This window comes from Emys orbicularis, chromosome 8, assembly GCF_028017835.1.
Source record: "Emys orbicularis isolate rEmyOrb1 chromosome 8, rEmyOrb1.hap1, whole genome shotgun sequence".
Classification (NCBI taxonomy): domain Eukaryota; kingdom Metazoa; phylum Chordata; order Testudines; family Emydidae; genus Emys; species Emys orbicularis.
The window spans coordinates 36,144,108-36,162,891 of record NC_088690.1 but is presented as its reverse complement, the minus strand read 5'-3'; the positions used below and the strand labels follow the sequence as shown (position 1 = coordinate 36,162,891).

Sequence of the window (18,784 nt, the reverse complement as noted above, 5' to 3'; positions counted from 1 at the left end):
TCAAGTCAGCGGCACTGCTATGGGTACCCGCATGGCCCCACAGTATGCCAACATTTTTATGGCTGACTTAGAACAACGCTTCCTTAGCTCTCGTCCCCTAACGCCCCTACTCTACTTGCGCTACATTGATGACATCTTCATCATCTGGACCTATGGAAAAGAAGCCCTTGAGGAATTCCACCATGATTTCAATAATTTCCATCCCACCATCAACCTCAGCCTAGATCAATCCACACAAGCGGTCCATTTCCTGGACACTACTGTGCTAATTATCGATGGTCACATAAATACCACCCTATACCGGAAACCTACTGACCGCTACACTTACCTACATGCCTCTAGCTTCCATCCAGGACACACCACACGATCCATTGTCTACAGCCAAGCTCTAAGATATAACCGCATTTGCTCCAATCCCTCAGATAGAGACAAGCACCTACAAGATCTCTATCAAGCATTCTTAAAACTACAATACCCACCTGCTGAAGTGAAAAAACAGATTGACAGAGCCAGACGAGTACCCAGAAGTCACCTCCTACAAGACAGGGCCAACAAAGAAAATAACAGAACACCACTAGCTGTCACCTTCAGCCCCCAACTAAAACCTCTCCAGCGCATCATCAGAGATCTACAACCTATCCTGAAAGATGATCCTTTACTCTCACAGATCTTGGGAGACAGACCTGTCCTCGCTTACAGACAACCCCCCAACCTAAAGCAAATACTCACCAGCAACCACACATCACTGAACAAAAACACTGACCCAGGAACCTATCCTTGTAACAAAGCCCGATGCCAACTCTGTCCACATATCTATTCAAGTGACATCATCATAGGGCCTAATCACATCAGCCATACCATCAGGGGCTCGTTCACCTGCACATCTACCAATGTGATATATGCCATCATGTGCCAGCAATGCCCCTCTGCCATGTACATTGGCCAAACCGGACAGTCTCTACGCAAAAGAATTAATGGACACAAATCTGACATCAGGAATCATAATACTCAAAAACCAGTGGGAGAACACTTTAACCTGTCTGGCCATTCTATGACAGACCTGCGGGTGGCTATCTTAAAACAGAAAAACTTCAAAAACAGACTCCAACGAGAGACTGCTGAGCTGGAATTGATATGCAAACTAGACACAATCAACACAGGATTAAATAAAGACTGGGAATGGCTGAGCCATTACAAACATTGAATCTATCTCCCCTTGTAAGTATTTTCACACTTGCTTCTTATCAAGCTGTCTGTACTGAGCCATCTTGATTATCACTTCAAAAGTTTTTTGTTTTTGTTTTTTTTCTCTTACTTAATTGGCCTCTCAGAGTTGGTAAGACAACTCCCACCTGTTCATGCTCTCTGTATGTGTGTGTGTATATATATATCTCCTCAATATATGTTTCACTCTATATGCATCCGAAGAAGTGGGTTGTAGCCCACGAAAGCTTATGCTCTAATAAATTTGTTAGTCTCTAAGGTGCCACAAGTACTCCTGTTCTTTTTGCGGATACAGACTAACACGGCTGCTACTCTGAAAAATCTATGGTAATTCTAACAAATGTTGGCAAACAGAAAGTGTGACAAACTGGGACTGTTCTTACTGTGGTCTGTTAATGCTGACAGGGGAGCGTGGCTAGGATAGTCTGCATTGGGGGATGGGAGACTGACCGACGGAGAATACCTGAGCATGTAACATGAGAACCCAGGAAGGGGTTAAAAGCCAGGTTGACACCTTTGCCCGGGAAACTGAACAAAGGCTGGGGGAGGGGTTGCTGAAGGGGGAGTTTTTTCAGGAGCTGGCTGGTGATATGGCTGGGAGGCAGACGGGGCTCTGACCTCCCAAGGGGGCTGGGGTGCCCGGGGACCCCAAGATGGACCCAACTGAGGGGGATCCTGTTGTCTGTGCCTGCAAGACCTGTCTTGGACTGTGTTCCTGTCGTCTAAATAAACCTTCTGCTTTACTGGCTGGCCGAGAGTCATGGTGAATTGCAGGAAGCCGGGGGTGCAGGGCCCTGAGTCCCCCACACTCCACGACAGAAGGATAATGATTTTGTATTGATAATGCACCTTTCATCCAGATAGATCCCAGAGAGTTTTACTAATGTATTATACACATACAAATCAGAAATACAGCAGCTTTGGGGTGAACCGTTTAACATAGTAACTTTACGCCACAGGACAGGACCCAGTTGCAAGTACAGAGGGAATTTAGGCAGGCAGAATATAATTACCCAAATTGTAGTCCAAACAGGACATTGGGTTAACACTGCTGCTCATGCAGAAAGTGTCACTGAATCTTTAATGATTATAAGCAGCCACTGCAACAGAACTCTATAGTCAGCACATGTTATAACTATTAGTGACTAAGGAACAACCCAGGTAATGGCAGGATGTCTTTGAAGGTATGTCTACACTGCAATTAAAAACCCACTGCTGGTTCAAGGGGCTGTTTAACTGTAGTGCAGACGTTCGGGCTCAAGCTGCAGCCTGAGTTCTGGGATCCTCCCACTTCGCAGGATATTAGAGCCTGGGCTCCAGCCTGAGCCTAAACATCTACATCGCAATTAAACAGCCCTTAGGTTGAACCCTGCGAACCCCTGTCACCTAGTACAGGCCACCAGTGGGTTTCTTATTGCAGTGTAGATATCCCCTTAGGCATCTCTTGAGCAAGGTCCTTGGAGATCTGAATGAGACTCAGATGAGTGCTTTGGGATTATGATTCACTTCAAGGAAGCTGTGTTTGAACTGAGCTGGGGGGAGAAGAACATAAGACATTACTATATACCAGCTGTTTTCTAGCCTAGGACCTGATGCTTTGAGTTAGTGAACTAAAGGCAGAAGAGGGGAGATACAGCAGTGCAGATAATCCTGAAAATCCACAGACAAGGGACATTTATTAAGTGAACAGGCCTTAATGGAAGGTCTAGGGAGAAGGTAATCAGTAGGAGGTTCTTATTGCCTGATCCACGTTTGAAATCTGTGGATGAGTGAAAGGGCAGTTATAATCTCTTTCCATTATTTAGAGATCTAGCATCCTGTTCATGTTTTGGTATATTTAATATTAATGTCATGTTGTTCTGCACATCCAAGCTACTGTTTCTATTCCACATGCAGTGTTTGCAGGTTTTTACATATTGCATGTGAACAAATATATCTTTTGGACTGTACCATATAGATAAAAGGAAAGAAAAGCAGAATAAGAAGCCTAAATGGATCCACACTTGAACAATATTATGTTGTAACAGATGATTAAGGGAGATCACCAAATCCACACAGCACTGGACAGTTAAAACAACATAGTAAAATACCCCATTGTTGGCAACGGGCTAATTCTCCACCTGTAGGAGATGCACAAGACAATCAGGGCCAAAGTTTAAAATCTCATCTGAAAGATGGCATATCCAGCTGCACAGTGCCCGCTGACAACATAATGTGCCACTGGGTTGATACTATCTCACAGGTAAGAGTGCTATCTTCTGAATCACCAACATTACTTCCTGGGGCACTTGTTAGTCCTCTGCAAGTTTCCCATCCAAGTACTGACCCATTCAGTCCTGCTTAGCTTGCGAGATCAGAATTTGTGTCATTCAGATTACTTAATTCCTCCTCAGAAACAGGCAGGAGAAGAAAATATCAGTGTTGGAATGATGGGGAGAGATTTGTAATCATTTTTTAAAAATGTGATTTCTTCCCACCTATCAGAGTTCTCAATGGATTTCTTTTTAGAATTCCCAGGTAATGATGCATTTGCTAAGGTAATATTATCACTGATGAACAAGACTGGGACAAAGGACAAACACAGAATGGAAAATGTCAGTACACACAGTAACTCTAGGATCAACTTCAATGACAACTGTTCTACATTTGAGTAATTTAAACCCCTCTAAAAAAAATAATCTGAAAAGTACTAAAAGCTTTACAAATATCAGAAATACACAGACAGACCAAATTTTTAAAAATGAGTGCCTAAAGTTAGGTTCAAACCTAAGTCCAAATTCAGAAACTAGATAGGTGGCCTCATTTTCAAAAGTGCTGAGCACTCAGCAACTTCTACTGCTTTCAATGAGAGTAGCTGAATGTTCAGCACTCTTGAAAATCAAGCCACTTATTTAGATGCCTAAAATCAGGCTTGTATTTTTGAAAATCTTGGTCACAATTTTGCAAACTTGAATCCTGGTTCAGATTTATTTACCTAATCACCCCCCAAAAACCTGCATACACCTTATTTTGTGGGAGGAGAGGGGGGAAGGATTAGACAAATTGATTATCTTGCATAATACACTCATCTGTGCTCGCTCTTACTTTTTTCATACAGCTATAACTTCTATAGGTTAACTTACAAAAGGTTTATGGTTATCTTCTTTTCTAACCTTCTCCCATATGCTACGTTGCTCTGGTTTACAAAGCTGGAGCCATGGTCGTCTTTGCCAAAAACATACACAAACAAACAATTATTTAACAACAGGCACAGTAATATGATCTTGAATTTTAAAACAAACAAACAAACCCTCAGTTTTTTATTTTTTTTAAGAGATATTTTTTACTACAATGGCCAAGGAAAATAACAGGAAATCTTTTAACAAAGTAAGAACTGAAGCACAAGCCTTTGACCCAAGCAGACAGCAGTACAATAATTAGGTATTCTTGTAACAAACACATAAATAACATACAACAGCAGCTGGAGAAAGCAAATGCTTTTATATTGGCTATCATCTTTGAAGGGCAGGAAGCCAAGGTGAAGGGTAACAACAACATGCTTGGAGTCCAAACTAACTACAAGGCTCTTAACCAAGTCAGTGACCATGAGATCTAACCCAGAATGTAAGCCGAGAAAGTTCATCCCATGGAACTAATGATTTTGTTGAACAAGAATTTAGTGTGGTCTGGCCTAAGACATATCCTATTTCTTTCAAGCCATTCAGCATTCATTTTCATTTATGCAGCCACTTTAAAACAGCAAAGTGCAGCTCCAGCAGAATCTGATTTAAGAGTTATCAAAGCTCAACTTGTACTGCCCAATGGCATCTTCAGAATTGTAGCATACAAAGTATTAAAGGGAACTGGAGTGAAACTAGAAATCTGAAGAACACCATACATAATCTTTAGGGTGAAGTAGATCATCTTATTGTTTCCACTATAACAGCAAAGGATGTTAGAGCCACCACAGATGATGAAGGGGTATTGTAAAAACACAAGAAATAAGTATAGACAAGAATGGAGATGGAGTTGGGGAAAATGTGGAAGAAAGGACCAGGAAGAAAAGAGCAGAAGTCAAGTATTTGAAAACTGGCAGTATGTAGAAGATCAATCATTTCCAATAAAAACACCTTGGAAAATAACAGTTAAAAAAGTTGTCTTTCTAAGAAAGGGAATACTGTATTTTGTGGATGCCCCATTTTGGTTTATATTCCAGATATAGTAATACTGAAAATCAGAAAAGACCAGTAAGAGAGTTTTTTCTTTTAGTGGATGCTCCCAAGGTGGACAGTTATTTATCCATCTAGATTGTATTATAAACTGTTCAGGGCAGGCACCATGTATTTTACTGTTTGTATAATGCCTAGCACAATTAGTTCCTTATACTGAATGAATAAGGCCTCTAGGTACTGTTTGTTCTACAAACACAATAATAAATAATAAGCCACACAGTTTCCACGAGCCAGCAGGAAGCTGGACATCATCTTCAGTTAGGCTTCTTGCATCCTCTAGATCCTCCATTTGGGCCCCCTGCATCTCAATAGCCTGTCACCTGACTCATAGAACCCTCTGGCTTTCTAACCCTTGAAGAAGAAGGGGAAGGCCCACTGTAGTTTTTCTAATAAGATCTTTCTAAATCGGGATTCTCAAACTTGGGGTCGGTACCCCCCAGGGGGTGGCAAGGTTATTACATGGGGGGTCGCGAGCTGTCAGCCTCCACTCCAAATGCAACTTTGCCTCCAACACTTATAATGGTGTTAAATATATAAAAAAGTGTTTTTAATTTATTGGGGGGGGGGGGGAATCATCACACTCAGAGGCTTGCTATGTGAAAAGGGTCACCAGAACAAAAGTTTGAGAACCACTGTTCTAAATGATCAGATCTGCTACACCATCCTTTACACCCAGCTACTTGTAGCTGTTTGTAATCTCTCTGTTGCTGTGGAGAAATGTTGCCAACACCCATCTTCAGTTTGTCTACACAACTTTGTTTTTAAAACTCAAGTTAATTGATTGCCAGTTGACTGGGGTTAGCTGGCACACGTATACATACTAGTCTGGACACCTCACAAATGTTTGTGGTGCATCCAGACTCACATGGACAAATGTGCTAGCTAACTCAAGTTAATCAGCAATCAATTAATTTGAACTAAAACAGTCTTATCACTCATCTGGCATGTCTACATTAATCTTCCTGATTTTACACACCAAGATTGTGCCTGTGTATGACAGGATTCTCCCATACTGTAGACAATATTTTATAACATTTAAACTAATATAGCTAGACACAATGCGGACAAAGACTCAGTCTGAAATGAACTCTAGGACACAGAGTACAATTCATTTATATACAGCCTTCACTATATTGAATAACTTTACTTGTAGATTACTTTAGATATGCACTTCATATAATGTATTGTACCTGGTTAAAGTATCTTAGGCACCTTTCTAGACACCAAAAGCAGCAGAAACAGCATTTGAACATGCATCTTGCACATGCACTCTCCTGCAAGGAAATGAAATAACTAGTTAGTGCAGACAGATTTTATATAAAACTGACATTTTACACCAACTTGCTTAACAGGACACTGCAGTTCTTCTCACAAAGTATTCATTTAAACAGCAGAGATTTCCTTCCTGCTTATGGGAATTGTTTTTAATTCAGATCCTACAGTATTAATGATTGATGAGCTGAACATTTTTTCCCTTTGGATGGAAGATTCTACTCTGGAAGGAAAATAACTGACGTAAGCAGCTTTGGTTTGCTAACAGCTGCATGTAGCACAAAGCATGCAGGCAAATCAGTAACCGTCAGTGTACTGATCGATGACCAACAGAGAGTCTATTTACAGATTAAACTTTTTTTTACTGTATACAGAGTATTTATTTTCTTTGTAATTTATACAAATGTTAGTTTTATTTTTGGGCTGTTTTTCAAGTTTTTGAAATAACTGGAACCCTGTCTGACAGAAATAAAAAGACTAGAGAGATTTATACAAATGTGTGCACGCACACACAGGAAATGTCTACACAGCAGCTGGGAGCACGCTTCCTAGCATGGATAGACAGACATACTAGCTCTGCTTAAGTTTGTGTGCTAAAATTAGCAGCATGGCTATGGCAGCACTGGCAGTGGCTCAGGCTACCCACAAAAGTACAAACCTGCCTAAACCCCTGGGTACGTACTCAAATGGCTAGCCTGCACCACTGCCCAATGCCACCACAGCCACAGTGCTATTTTTACTATGCTATCTCAAGTGTAGCTAGCGCATGTCTTGTCTATCTGTGCTGGGAAGCACACTCCCGGCTGCTGCTATGTCGACACACCCACGAAGTACTTTAATTTTATTAGGAAAGGTAAAAACGGCAGGCTTAAATTCTCAAGGAGATCACTCCTTTCAGGAAACAGTTTGAAGATCTTACAAAGACTTTGATGAATATTAACTTTATATTAAACAAAAAACAAAACAGGGAAGAACATCTAACATTACCTCAAAAACCAAAGTTGTTAATCCTACAGAGTATTTTAAAATATAATCATGAAATCCTACATCTTGAGGGCCATTGTGGCATGGCCATTTTCCCCAGATGATATTTAAAAGCAAATTCCATTTGGTGATATTTGTTCAAGAGTCTTTTTTATCCTCTATCTTCAGGGCTCAAAAAGGTTTTTAAGTAAAGCTCTTAGAATGGCTGTGTGAAATCTTCAGGTCACATGCATAGCTGTGGAGTTGTATGGAAGCAGTGAAGGTGAGAATTTTTTAGTCTGGAGTTTAATATCCTTGCAAATTTTCCAGCATTCAATATTTTTTTTAAATGTCACCAAAGAAGAATACCCTGAGCCAAGCTGAATGGCAATACTTTGCCATGTCTTGCTGGAGAGCTGTGTTTATTATAAAAGCAGCATGCTAATTTCCTCACAATGGACAATATTCATCCCCTTCCACATTAAAACCCAGAGGAGGAGACTCTGCAGGTTGCGATTCCTCTTGGTAATTCTGTCAGAAGGAAGAGAGGGGGCTGCCTGGTGGAAAAGGCCCGGATGTCCTTCTACAAACTCACGAAACTCCAGGGACACCTGTGCAGATGCTCTGGCCTCAAGCAGTACCCTCCCATCTCCCAGACAGCATGGCTGCAGTGCAGCAAAGGATCCCCTGTCTCCAGAGGGAACAGGAACATCTATGGAAAAGGTAATACAGTCTAGGTAAGTCCTGTGAGACCACAGGAGGGATGATTTGCATCCCATCCAGTCTGCCCACTCCCCAACCACTGCCACCTTGTTGGTCCCTGTACTTTGTGGAAGGGAGTCTGCAGGGTCCAGGGGTATGGTGGATTGTACTCTGGCGTGCCAGAACGGAGTGGTATCACTGTGTGGAGGGTCTTCCTCCATGGATTTGGGGGAACAGTCTGGCCCATTGTTAGCAGGTGCCCTGCAGCCTGTTTAGGAGCTGCATTGCCTAACTTCAGAGGAAGTCCTGTCAAGTCCTCCTCAGCTGGAAGACTGTATGCTGGTCATGGAAGGTAGAAAAGAAGAAGAGGACATGGAGGATACACCTAGGGATACAAATAAACCCTCTTTGCTAGACAATATTGGCTCATTCAAAATTTATTCAGAATTTCCAGCAACTAGCACATCTGCTTCAGATGTACAACAAAAGCAGCAGACCATAAAGTTTCTGGGTAGTTTAATCTTGTCATTAATCTGTAATATCCCATTTGTTCTTATGCATTATTTGTGACTTTTACACAGACTCCAGTGAATGGTCTTGTATGCTTGTGGTTTTATGAACTCCTTCACAGGTGGAAAATAAAACGTATATTCTTCCTAGTAACAAAACCCTTCTTATCCACCATGTCATATCTATTGGCAAAAGGCAAGCCTGGTTTAACTGAACCAAACACCCAAGGTTTAAGCGCAAAATTTTCCACAAATGGGTGCCTAAAATTAAGCAATTACATCCAAGTTTAAGCACCTAAAAAGAATAACTTGATTTTCAGCGGTGCTGATCACCCACAGCTTCTATTGACTTCAGAGAATGTTCTGAGTGCTCAGCACATCTGAACATCAAGTCCCTCTTATTTAGGCACTTATAGAGTCCCTGCAAGTGGATTCCTGCACTCATACGGCGCCTCAGTGATGTCAGTGGAGTGCCACACAGACCCACTACTGCTCCTAATTTATTACAAACTGCTGATTAAGAAATAGAGCTCGACATCTCATGAGAACCAGCCCCTCCTGTGAGATTTCCAGAAATAACCACAATTTGCATTCCTGTGTTACTATGGTACTTCTGTTTCCAGCAGAAGCCCAGACATGCAGAGGTGCATGAAAATTAAAAAGATAAACAACAAAAACACTTAACCACACTTCTTTATGCTTTAAAAGATATGCTGAAATTCTGGACAAGAATGTGGGCTAGTTCTTATTTTACCTATTCTTTTTATATACTCTTGAGCCTCCCATCACAAGGCAGGTGAAATCACCAAGAAAGGACAGTTTTCATGCTGAAAATAAGCCATTCTTGGAAAGCTGGATTTTTTTAAAAAGTATGATGTGAGAGTTTTAAAAAAATCCTTCTGCCAACTCTAAATTGTTCCTTACTCCACATATAAGATTTTACATTAAAAAAGTAAAAATAAATCACCTTTGATTTTCTTATTTGAAATTAAAAAAAAATCTGATCTGAGGCAGAAAGGAGTAGATACAGACAAGAAACTATTTCATGAAGAAATCAAAATAAAACACACTACAGAGTCTTACACAGAGGTTAGTTTTTCAATACATTTCTTTCCCGAACTTCACCCCTTAACCACTGTACTATTGTGTTACACAAGTATGTACCCACCTTTTCTTTTAGGGCATCATAAAGGTACATAAGAATAATTCTTGGAATTCTCACTACTGTGATTAAAAATGACCCTTTTACAACTGTTCCTTGATGATAGCAAAAAAGAACTGATATGGAAGACAGGATCAGGTGTCGTGGCGAGCTACTCTTATTTCTAGGGGGGAAAAACAAACAGCATTTTAAAATGTTATAGAAACAGAAAATACAGCTAATTTCTACTGCTGTTTAAACAATTAATATCTTTTATTGTTTCAGTTTCTTGTAACTGAAGTATTACTGGGAGTGCATATCTAGTGGAATCCCATGGAGGTGAGTCCTGAATCCAGTGCTATTGAATATTTTCATTACATGACTTGGATAATGGAGTAGAGGGTATGCTTATAAAGTTTGCAGATGACCCAAGGTGGATGGGATTGAAAGCATGTTGGAGGACAGGATCAGAAATCAAAAACAACCTTGGCAAATTGGAGAATTGCTCTGAAATCAACAAGATGAAATTCAATAAAGATAAGTGGAAAGTACTACCCCTTAAGAAGGAAAAATCAAATGTATAAATACAAAATGGGGAATAACTGGCTACACTGTAGTAGTGCTGAAAAGGATCTGGGAGTTATCATGGATCACCAATTGAATATGAGTCAACGATGTGATGCGGAGAAAACGAATATCATTCTGGGGTGTATTAACAGAAGTGTCGTATATAAGTCACGTGAGATAATTGTCTTGCTCTCCTCAGCACTGGTGAGGCCTGAGCTGGAGAACTGTGTTCAATTCTGAGTGCCATGCTTCAGGAAAGATGTGAACAAATTCAAGAGAGTCCAGAGGAGAGTAAGAAAAATTACAAAAGGTTTAGAAAATGTGACCTATGAGGAAATCGTTAAAAATCTGGGCATGTTCAGTCTTGAGAAAAGAAGACAAGAGTCTTCAAATATGTTAAGAGCTGTTATAAAGAGGATGGGCATGAATTGTTCTCCATGTCCACTGAAGGTAACACAAGAAGTAATGGGCTTAATCTGCATCAAGGGAGATTTAGGTTAGATATTAGGGAAAATTTTCTAATTATAAGGATAGTCAAGATCTGGAATAGGCTTCCAAAGGAGGTTGTGGAATCCCCATCATTGTAGGTTTTTAAGAACGGGTTGGACAAACACCTGTCAGGGACGGTCTAGGTTTACTTGGTCCTGAGATTCAGGGTAGGAGACTGGACTTGACTTGATGACCTCTCAATGTCCGTTCCAGCCCTATATAGCTATGATTCTATGATCAATCCAGACTTTTATTGACTTCAGTTGGGAGTTGGATCAAGCCCTAAGTCCAGATGAAGGAAAACAAGTTTAAATCTTTTACTGGATTAATTAAGTACATAGGCAATGACTATTTTCGTAAATTTAGTAACAGACATCACAACAGGAAAACTGGCGGGGGCGGGAGGGGAAATGTTCCAAGTAAACATAAACAGTGTATGAGAATTATACTTCCTTTGAATGCCTCTATCCTGCTTCTGTCATCTTTCTAGCCCCACTGCACTCTGGGTCCACTTGCTCTGAATCAGTGGTCAAACTAAAACAAACAAACAGCCTGGCAAGATCTTACATGCAAAACTAAGATTTACTCTCTGATGTCAATGTAATGATTGAAAGCAAAATTTGCTTTCAATTTTGCTGATTTAGCTCCAGAGGTTTATTTCAACAGGTTTATTTCAGGTTTATATTCAGGTTTATTTCAGGTGAGAGCAGAATTTGGTCTAATGTGTTTAAAATATTATCTGGCCTACTCATAACTGAAAATACATTATTCTACTGCATTTTAGCTGTGATGTTTTGAGGCAATAACATAAAAGTTCTAAAATCTAAATATACACATGAAAATTAACTTCATGTTTTGTCTTATAAGTAATGTCAGAATCCCACATGAAGGGGTTTTTTTTGTTTGCATTTTAAAGATCACTTTAATATGAATCAGATACAAGAAATGGCATAACACAGCTCTCAAGAATTTATACTAATTAATTCTCCAAAACCAGGAAGTTAACTAAAAAAATAAATAAAATAAATGACTGAAATCAGTCTTCTCAGCACAATAAATCCCCCAAAAAACATTTTGGGGACTTCAAATACACTGATTACTATTCACTGTAGTTACACTAGCATAAAAAGGCAAGGAGACCCTTTTATTAGAAAACCCTAAATAATAGGCTCAATGCTGAAATATTTACTCAATCAAAAATACATTGAATATGGAATTAAGTAAGAATCAAACCCTAAATCATAACTAAAATGTTCACTCTTTATAGGGAACTTCTGAAGGATTCATTTATCACCTTTAAAATGAATAGTTTACAGAAAAAACTAAGAGCATAAAAAGGGTTTGTGTGTATATTTGTGAGAGACAGAGCAGCTGGGTGGGATTTGAAAAGGAAGGTCTGCAAACACATTTTTATTAAATCTTCACCACAGCAGGGATTTACACAACTAAGTCAAGATAGGTATCATAGTGCTGCAATAAGCCTGAGTATATCACTGCAGTCCTTTCAGAGCAATAACTACTTTGCAGCTATAAAGTCATATTTATATATGCCTATGTACCACATTATTTTAAATAGGAAATACCAGCAAAGCAGTTGCTAGTATGCAGCAGTTTTGATCTTATGGCCAGGGGAACAGCTTGAGGGATGGTGATTTTTTATGTAGAGCGTGTACTTTGATAGACTCTCTTAAAAACATCATTTTTAGATGTCAGAAATACATATGTATTGATAAACTTTATCAATTTCACCCTGTACTACTGCTCTTTTCTATTCATGATAGCTTACAGTCAGACCTGGGAAAATTAAAGATTAAAGAACAGCAAGTTAAAATATTAACCAAGTTTAGAAAATATAGGAAGGGCAAGGTTTACAACTCTGTTAATAATTCACTTGCTGCTGAAGAGATAAAATATAACTTTCCTTCTCTACGTTAACAGTACTGATTAATAAGTTAAGTTTGGTTTGCATAAACCTTTACAAATTTGGAGACTGTTGCAAACCGCCTTGGTCATGTTCTAACGAGATTTCATTATGGTTCCACGCATGTTGGAAATTGATTTTCCTTCTAATCATGGATCAAAGCAGGAAGTACCAACCTTAAGGGTACGTCTTCACTACCCGCCGTATCGGCGGGTAGCAATCGATTTATCCGGGATCGATATCGCGTCTCGTTAAGACGCGATATATCGATCCCCAAATGCACTCACCGTCGACTCCGGAACTCCACCAGAGCGAGCGGCGGTAGCGCAGTCGACGGGGGAGCCGCGGCCGTCGATCCCGCACCGTGTGGACCCCAGGTAATTCGATCCAAGATACTTCGACTTCAGCTACGCTATACGCTATTCGCTATGTCTACACAGCAACTAGACACCCACAGTAGGCCTGCGCCAGCCAACTCAGGTTCATCACGGGGTTGGGCTGCAGGGCTGTTTCATTGCTGTGCTTCTGGGCTCGAGCCTGGGCTCTAGGACCCTGCGAGGTGGGAGGGTCCTAGAGCCCAGGCTCCAGCCCAAGCCCAGAAGTCTACACAGCAATGAAACAGCCCTGCAGCCCAAGTTGGCTGGCACAGGTCAGCCATGGGTGTCTAGCTGCTGTGTACACATACCCTTAGAATCAGGTCCTAAAGCCCCACTCCTACAAACATTTACACACACACTTAATTTTAAGCATACATTACTCCTGGGGGCACTCTATGCCAAAAAATTTAAAATTCTGCACACAATATTTTAAAATTCTGCAAATTTTATTTGTCAAAATAACACTACATAATCATGCCAGTTTCAGTTACTTTGGTAATTTATTTCAAAATACTGTCAACAAATATGTCTGTAACAATATGGACACACACAAAAATTCTCCCAGGAATAGAGAGTTAAAGAAACCCCTGTGGCGTTGCACTCTATATGATTTTATGAAAATATGCTAATGAGTTTGAATATAATGTAACTGAAATATGCTTCATGAAAAAGGTCTCTTGTAAGGTATCATTACAAAGCTTATAATCTACTGAGTGTGATCATCCTATATGTATAAATGTATCACTCTTGTATCTGAAACTAGAAATATGAAATATAACTCTGAGGGCCTATTGTAATTATGCAAAGTGTGGGCCATTAATGGTGGTTTGGAATCTTGATGGCTCCCATCAACCAGGACAATTGACTGCAGATGGCTCTGTTTTACTTGTAAGTTTTCCTGTATACGGGTGTGTGCTGGTAAGTGGGTAATGAAGTCTTACAGTGACATGTGATCATGTCACCTGAACTGGAATCCATCTTTAACCTGGTGCTTTTCCATTGAGAAGGAGGGGTGGGAACCCAGAGAGGGACAAAGGATTCCCGCCTTATGCAAAAGATATATAAGTGGGTGGAACAGAACAAAAGGGGCAGCCATCATGAGATTTATTTGGGGTTTGGACCCCATTGGGAGTTGGGCATCTGGGTGTTAAAGACAGGAACATTTCTGTAAGCTGCTTTCAGTTAAGTCTGAAGCTTTGGGGCACTAAAATCTCATCCTCAGAGATGTTTCAATAAGTTTCTTTCACAGCCTGGATGCCTTCCTGGGTCTGTGTTGGAGCAGACGGGCGTGTCTGGCTCAACAAGACAGGGTGCTGGAGTCCTGAGCTGGCAGGGAAAGCAGGGGCAGTAGTCTTGGCACATCAGTTGGCAGTTCCCAAGGGGGTTTCTATGATCCAACCCATCACAACCCCTATGATAACCCAGTTCCTGTTTCTCTTCCCTCTTCCTCCCACCCCCCAGAGCCCAGCCGGGGGGCCAGACACCCAAAACCCCTTACCCCCAGAGCCCACCTCTGGGTCCCCCCCAGCCAATACACCCAAACCCCCTTCTCCCCAGAGCTCAACCGCGCCCCCCCCCCCGAGCCCAGACACCCATCCCCTTCCGGCCCCAGAGCCCAGGGATCCAGAGGGAGAAACAGCCTGATGCTTGGTTCCAGGCTTGCACAGTTTCCTGCGTGCCGCCCGCTCCTTCCCTCAGGGCGTGCTGGGAACTGCAGCTGCCAGTCTAGCTCCCTCCCCCTCCCCCCAGCAGTGTCTTCTATGTGCAAGCTGGGCTCTGCCAAGTCCATTGGCCCCTAGTGGCAGCTAGCAGCACTGCAGCCCATTTCTGTGGGGGAAAGGAAATTCTGCATGCACAACGTTCATGTCTGCAAAATTCTGCATTGCGCATCGGCACAGAATTCCCCCAGAAGTAATACATGTAAGTGTTTGCAGGCTCAGGGCTCTGATCCTACAAACACTAAAGCATGTGAGTAAAGTTACTCACAAGAGTACTATGGGACTACTTGCATGAGAACAGCTATTCAACACGCTTAAGCATTTGTAGAATTGGGCCTTCAGTAAATTATTTTGGGTAATTAGTCAAATCCACAAAACCTTTTTCTTTAAATCAGTGATGGGGGAACGTCTGATCACAGTGAGGAGGCAGCAGCTATGCACTTAACTCCTCAACACATGATGGAAATAAATCCTTATACAAAACAAACCAAGCTAACAAGATTTCCACAAAGAGCTTTCTCCAAAAAAAAAAAAAAAAGGAGGGGGGGCATCAAGAGCGCAGTCTCTTTTTGCAAGTTATAAAAGAGTAGCCATTACATGAACCACTATTTCTTTTATTAAATTAATAAGGCCTCTTAGGAATTTTTCTTTTATCTGAAATAAAAGAAAGCAAAGTGTAGTTTCAGTATTATTATTTCAGGTCAAACAGATGTCACCTGTAAAGCTAATCCAGCTGAAACAACTCTCTGCCCTCCCCATTTTTAATTCCACTTATGGACAGTGGCTGAGAAGTGCCTAATGGATTGTTGTGTGTACTGAGGAAGCAGGTTTCCTCAGGGAAAGGCTGTTCCATTTCCTGTGGCCATTCACTAGCTAGAAGGAAAACCTCTCCATGGGGTATCATAAACAAAGCACTTGTGACAAGCATTTATGAGGCTGCATCACAGAACACATTAAATTGCAGATTCCTGGTGACAAATTCATTGTTGTCAATAAGAACGAATATAGTTTACTGCCCTCTATGAGATCAATAATATTGCTATTTCACCTTTCTATCCCCCTTACTTCACTGCTTTGATTTATCTACTTATCTGTACTGACAGATCGAGGGAGAGGAAGAGGGATCACCACCATTAAATATATATATATATATATATATATATATATATATATAGCATTTCCTTTCCCATGCACAACTCTCTCAACACAATGGGTGTCAGCTGCCAAGCAAATGAAGTACATTTAAGGAGAGAGATTTCAATGGAATTTGGAGCACAGAACTTGTCTACTCCAAGAACCCAATCCTGGACCTCAGAATGGTGGTGGAAAGTAGCTGGAAAGCTCATGGGTCTGGTCTCTTGAGAATTACCTAATCCTCTGGGGGTAGAGAGCCAGCACAGCAGCTTCAATGCCGCCTTTCTAGCCCTGATTGTAGGAGGCATGGCCAGGTTGTCTCCCTGTCCGGGGGATCCCTAGCTTCCAGAATAGTCCTTCGGGTTGCTGGCAGCCAGTGCAAAGTACAAGAGCTCAGAGGCTGCACTATATTTTACACCGGGGACTGGCTTAACAGCCCTAAGATCAGTAGAGCCCTGTGTGGATACAAAATTTGTATCCGCATCCGAGCCGCAAAAATCACCGATGTAGATATCTGCAGATCTAAAGCGAATATCTGCAGATTTGCTGGGCTCTAAAGATCAGATGTGTGTGTGCAGTATGAGAGAGTAGCTTAACATCACCTTTACCTGCCTCACCCCCGAACTACTCCATGTGCACCTTGGAGCATCGTAGTATCTGAGTCAGTGCTTTATGCAGCACTGCACAAACTGCAACAAATAATGGCAATTTAATGACTGTGAGCTTCAGTATAGGTGCCAAATCAGAGAAAGCACTGGAGCAGACATCCCTGTAAAATGTGGAAAGATTTCCCCCCGCAACTCCCCAGTTCCTTAAGCAATGTGGTTTGGACCAAATCTTTAGCGCTTTATTCAGGCAAACTCCCAATTACTATTGATACCCAAAATTAATGGAGTAAAAAAATCTCAGGATTTGTCCCTCTAGTACAGTGGCTCTCATCCTTTTCAGATTACTGTACCCCTTTCAAGAGTCTTATTTGTCTTGCATACCTCAAGTTACACCTCACTTATTAGCTACTTGCTTACGAAATCAGACATAATACAAAAGTGTCACAGCACACTATTACTGAAAAATTGCTTACTTTCTCATTTTTACCATATAATTATAAAATAAATTAATTGGAATATAAATATTCTACTTACATTTCAGTGTATAGACTATAGAGCAGTATAAACAAGTCATTGTCTGCATGAAATTTTAGTTTGCACTGACTTCGCTAGTACTTTTTATGTAGCCTGTGGTAAAACTAGACAAATATCTAGATAAGTTGATGTACCCCCTGAAAGACATCTGTGTACCCCCAGGGCACGCATACCACTGGTTGAGATCCACTGCTCTAGTTTAACTCTTCATTGTTTAAGATTGAGAAATTCAGATTTCAATAACGGAGCACTGATTGGATGCCATGCTATAGCCTCAGAAGCAAAGGGCCAGTTAACTACATACAGCTCTGTAGGGCACTAGTTACCTGTGTTGATCCTTCAGTCAGAGAAAGGAGATGAAGTGTGAACCTCTAGTCCTGACATAGTGGGTGAAATGGTAAAAGATTATGTCAGTATACTGATCCTCTCTCCAAACCCTTTAAAATGGGCATTTTAGATTCTGTCTACACTAGGAATATTAAAAAAAAAAAAAAGTCCACTGGCTAACACCAGTTCAGCCTGAGCTCTATTGAGAGCCCGAGAGTAGATGTGCTTCTGACAGTGTTTTAAATGCTGTGTTGATTAGACTTACTCTGAGCAGGGACAGAAAACACAGTATTTAAAATGGTGGGGGCAGCCGGCAATCTGTCTATTCTAGGGCTCCCAACATTGCTAACACCAATGGAGTGGAACCAGTGTTCCAACAGTGGAAAATTTTTGGAAAAAAAAATCCCAATTATTGACAAGGTCTAACCTGGTTTTCCTGCAGGAAGAGAGGAGAGGAGAGTTCATCGGGAGTTTTCCAACAGAACACTTTCTATCCAAAAGTGCTGACTTGTCAAAATCAAAATGTTCTGTGGGATTGTTTCGATTTGGATGAAATTCCAACAGGATCCAGGCTGGTTTCCTGACAGCTTGCCTGATAGCTCCCTGTCAGCCTAAGAGCCTGGATGCCCTGGGAGCCCCAGCTCCCACACAACCCGGGTCCCCAGCTCTGGGGCAGCCTGCCAGGTGGGCTGTTGTGCTCCCAGGCTCTTCACATGGCAAAACTGCTACAAACCCGTAGCTCACATGGATACCCACCCCCAACTGGCCATACAGCTTTTCTGCAAAAAAAAAAAAATCAATTTTTTTGTTTTGTTTGTTCCACTGTGGAACAAGAATTTTTTCAAAGTCTCAGACTTTCACAGAACAGAAAATGTGTTACCACATCTGCGTGGAATGGAGCAGAGGAAACACAGCAATGTGGCTAGAAGATCAAAACATTCCCCTGCAGTGTTGGAAATTGAAACAAAAACAGCACTGATTTACTGCATGAAACCCATCTTGTTTCACTATCCAATACGAAGGAAGTGCAAAACGTAAAACAGGCTAAATAGTAAGTAGTAAATGAGATTTTTACAATTCCTGCACA

The 18,784-nt window shown here is 41.1% G+C and overlaps 1 protein-coding gene across 1 annotated transcript in view; it reads right to left on the bottom strand.

Annotated features, from left to right (window-relative positions):
* The window catches only part of SLC44A3 (solute carrier family 44 member 3), a 68,153-nt gene that overhangs the window by 10,736 nt on the left and 38,633 nt on the right, over positions 1-18,784 (bottom strand). Inside the window, 2 exon segments of the mRNA XM_065409478.1 lie at positions 6,626-6,709; positions 10,050-10,206. Coding sequence (XP_065265550.1) covers positions 6,626-6,709; positions 10,050-10,206 — 241 coding nt within the window.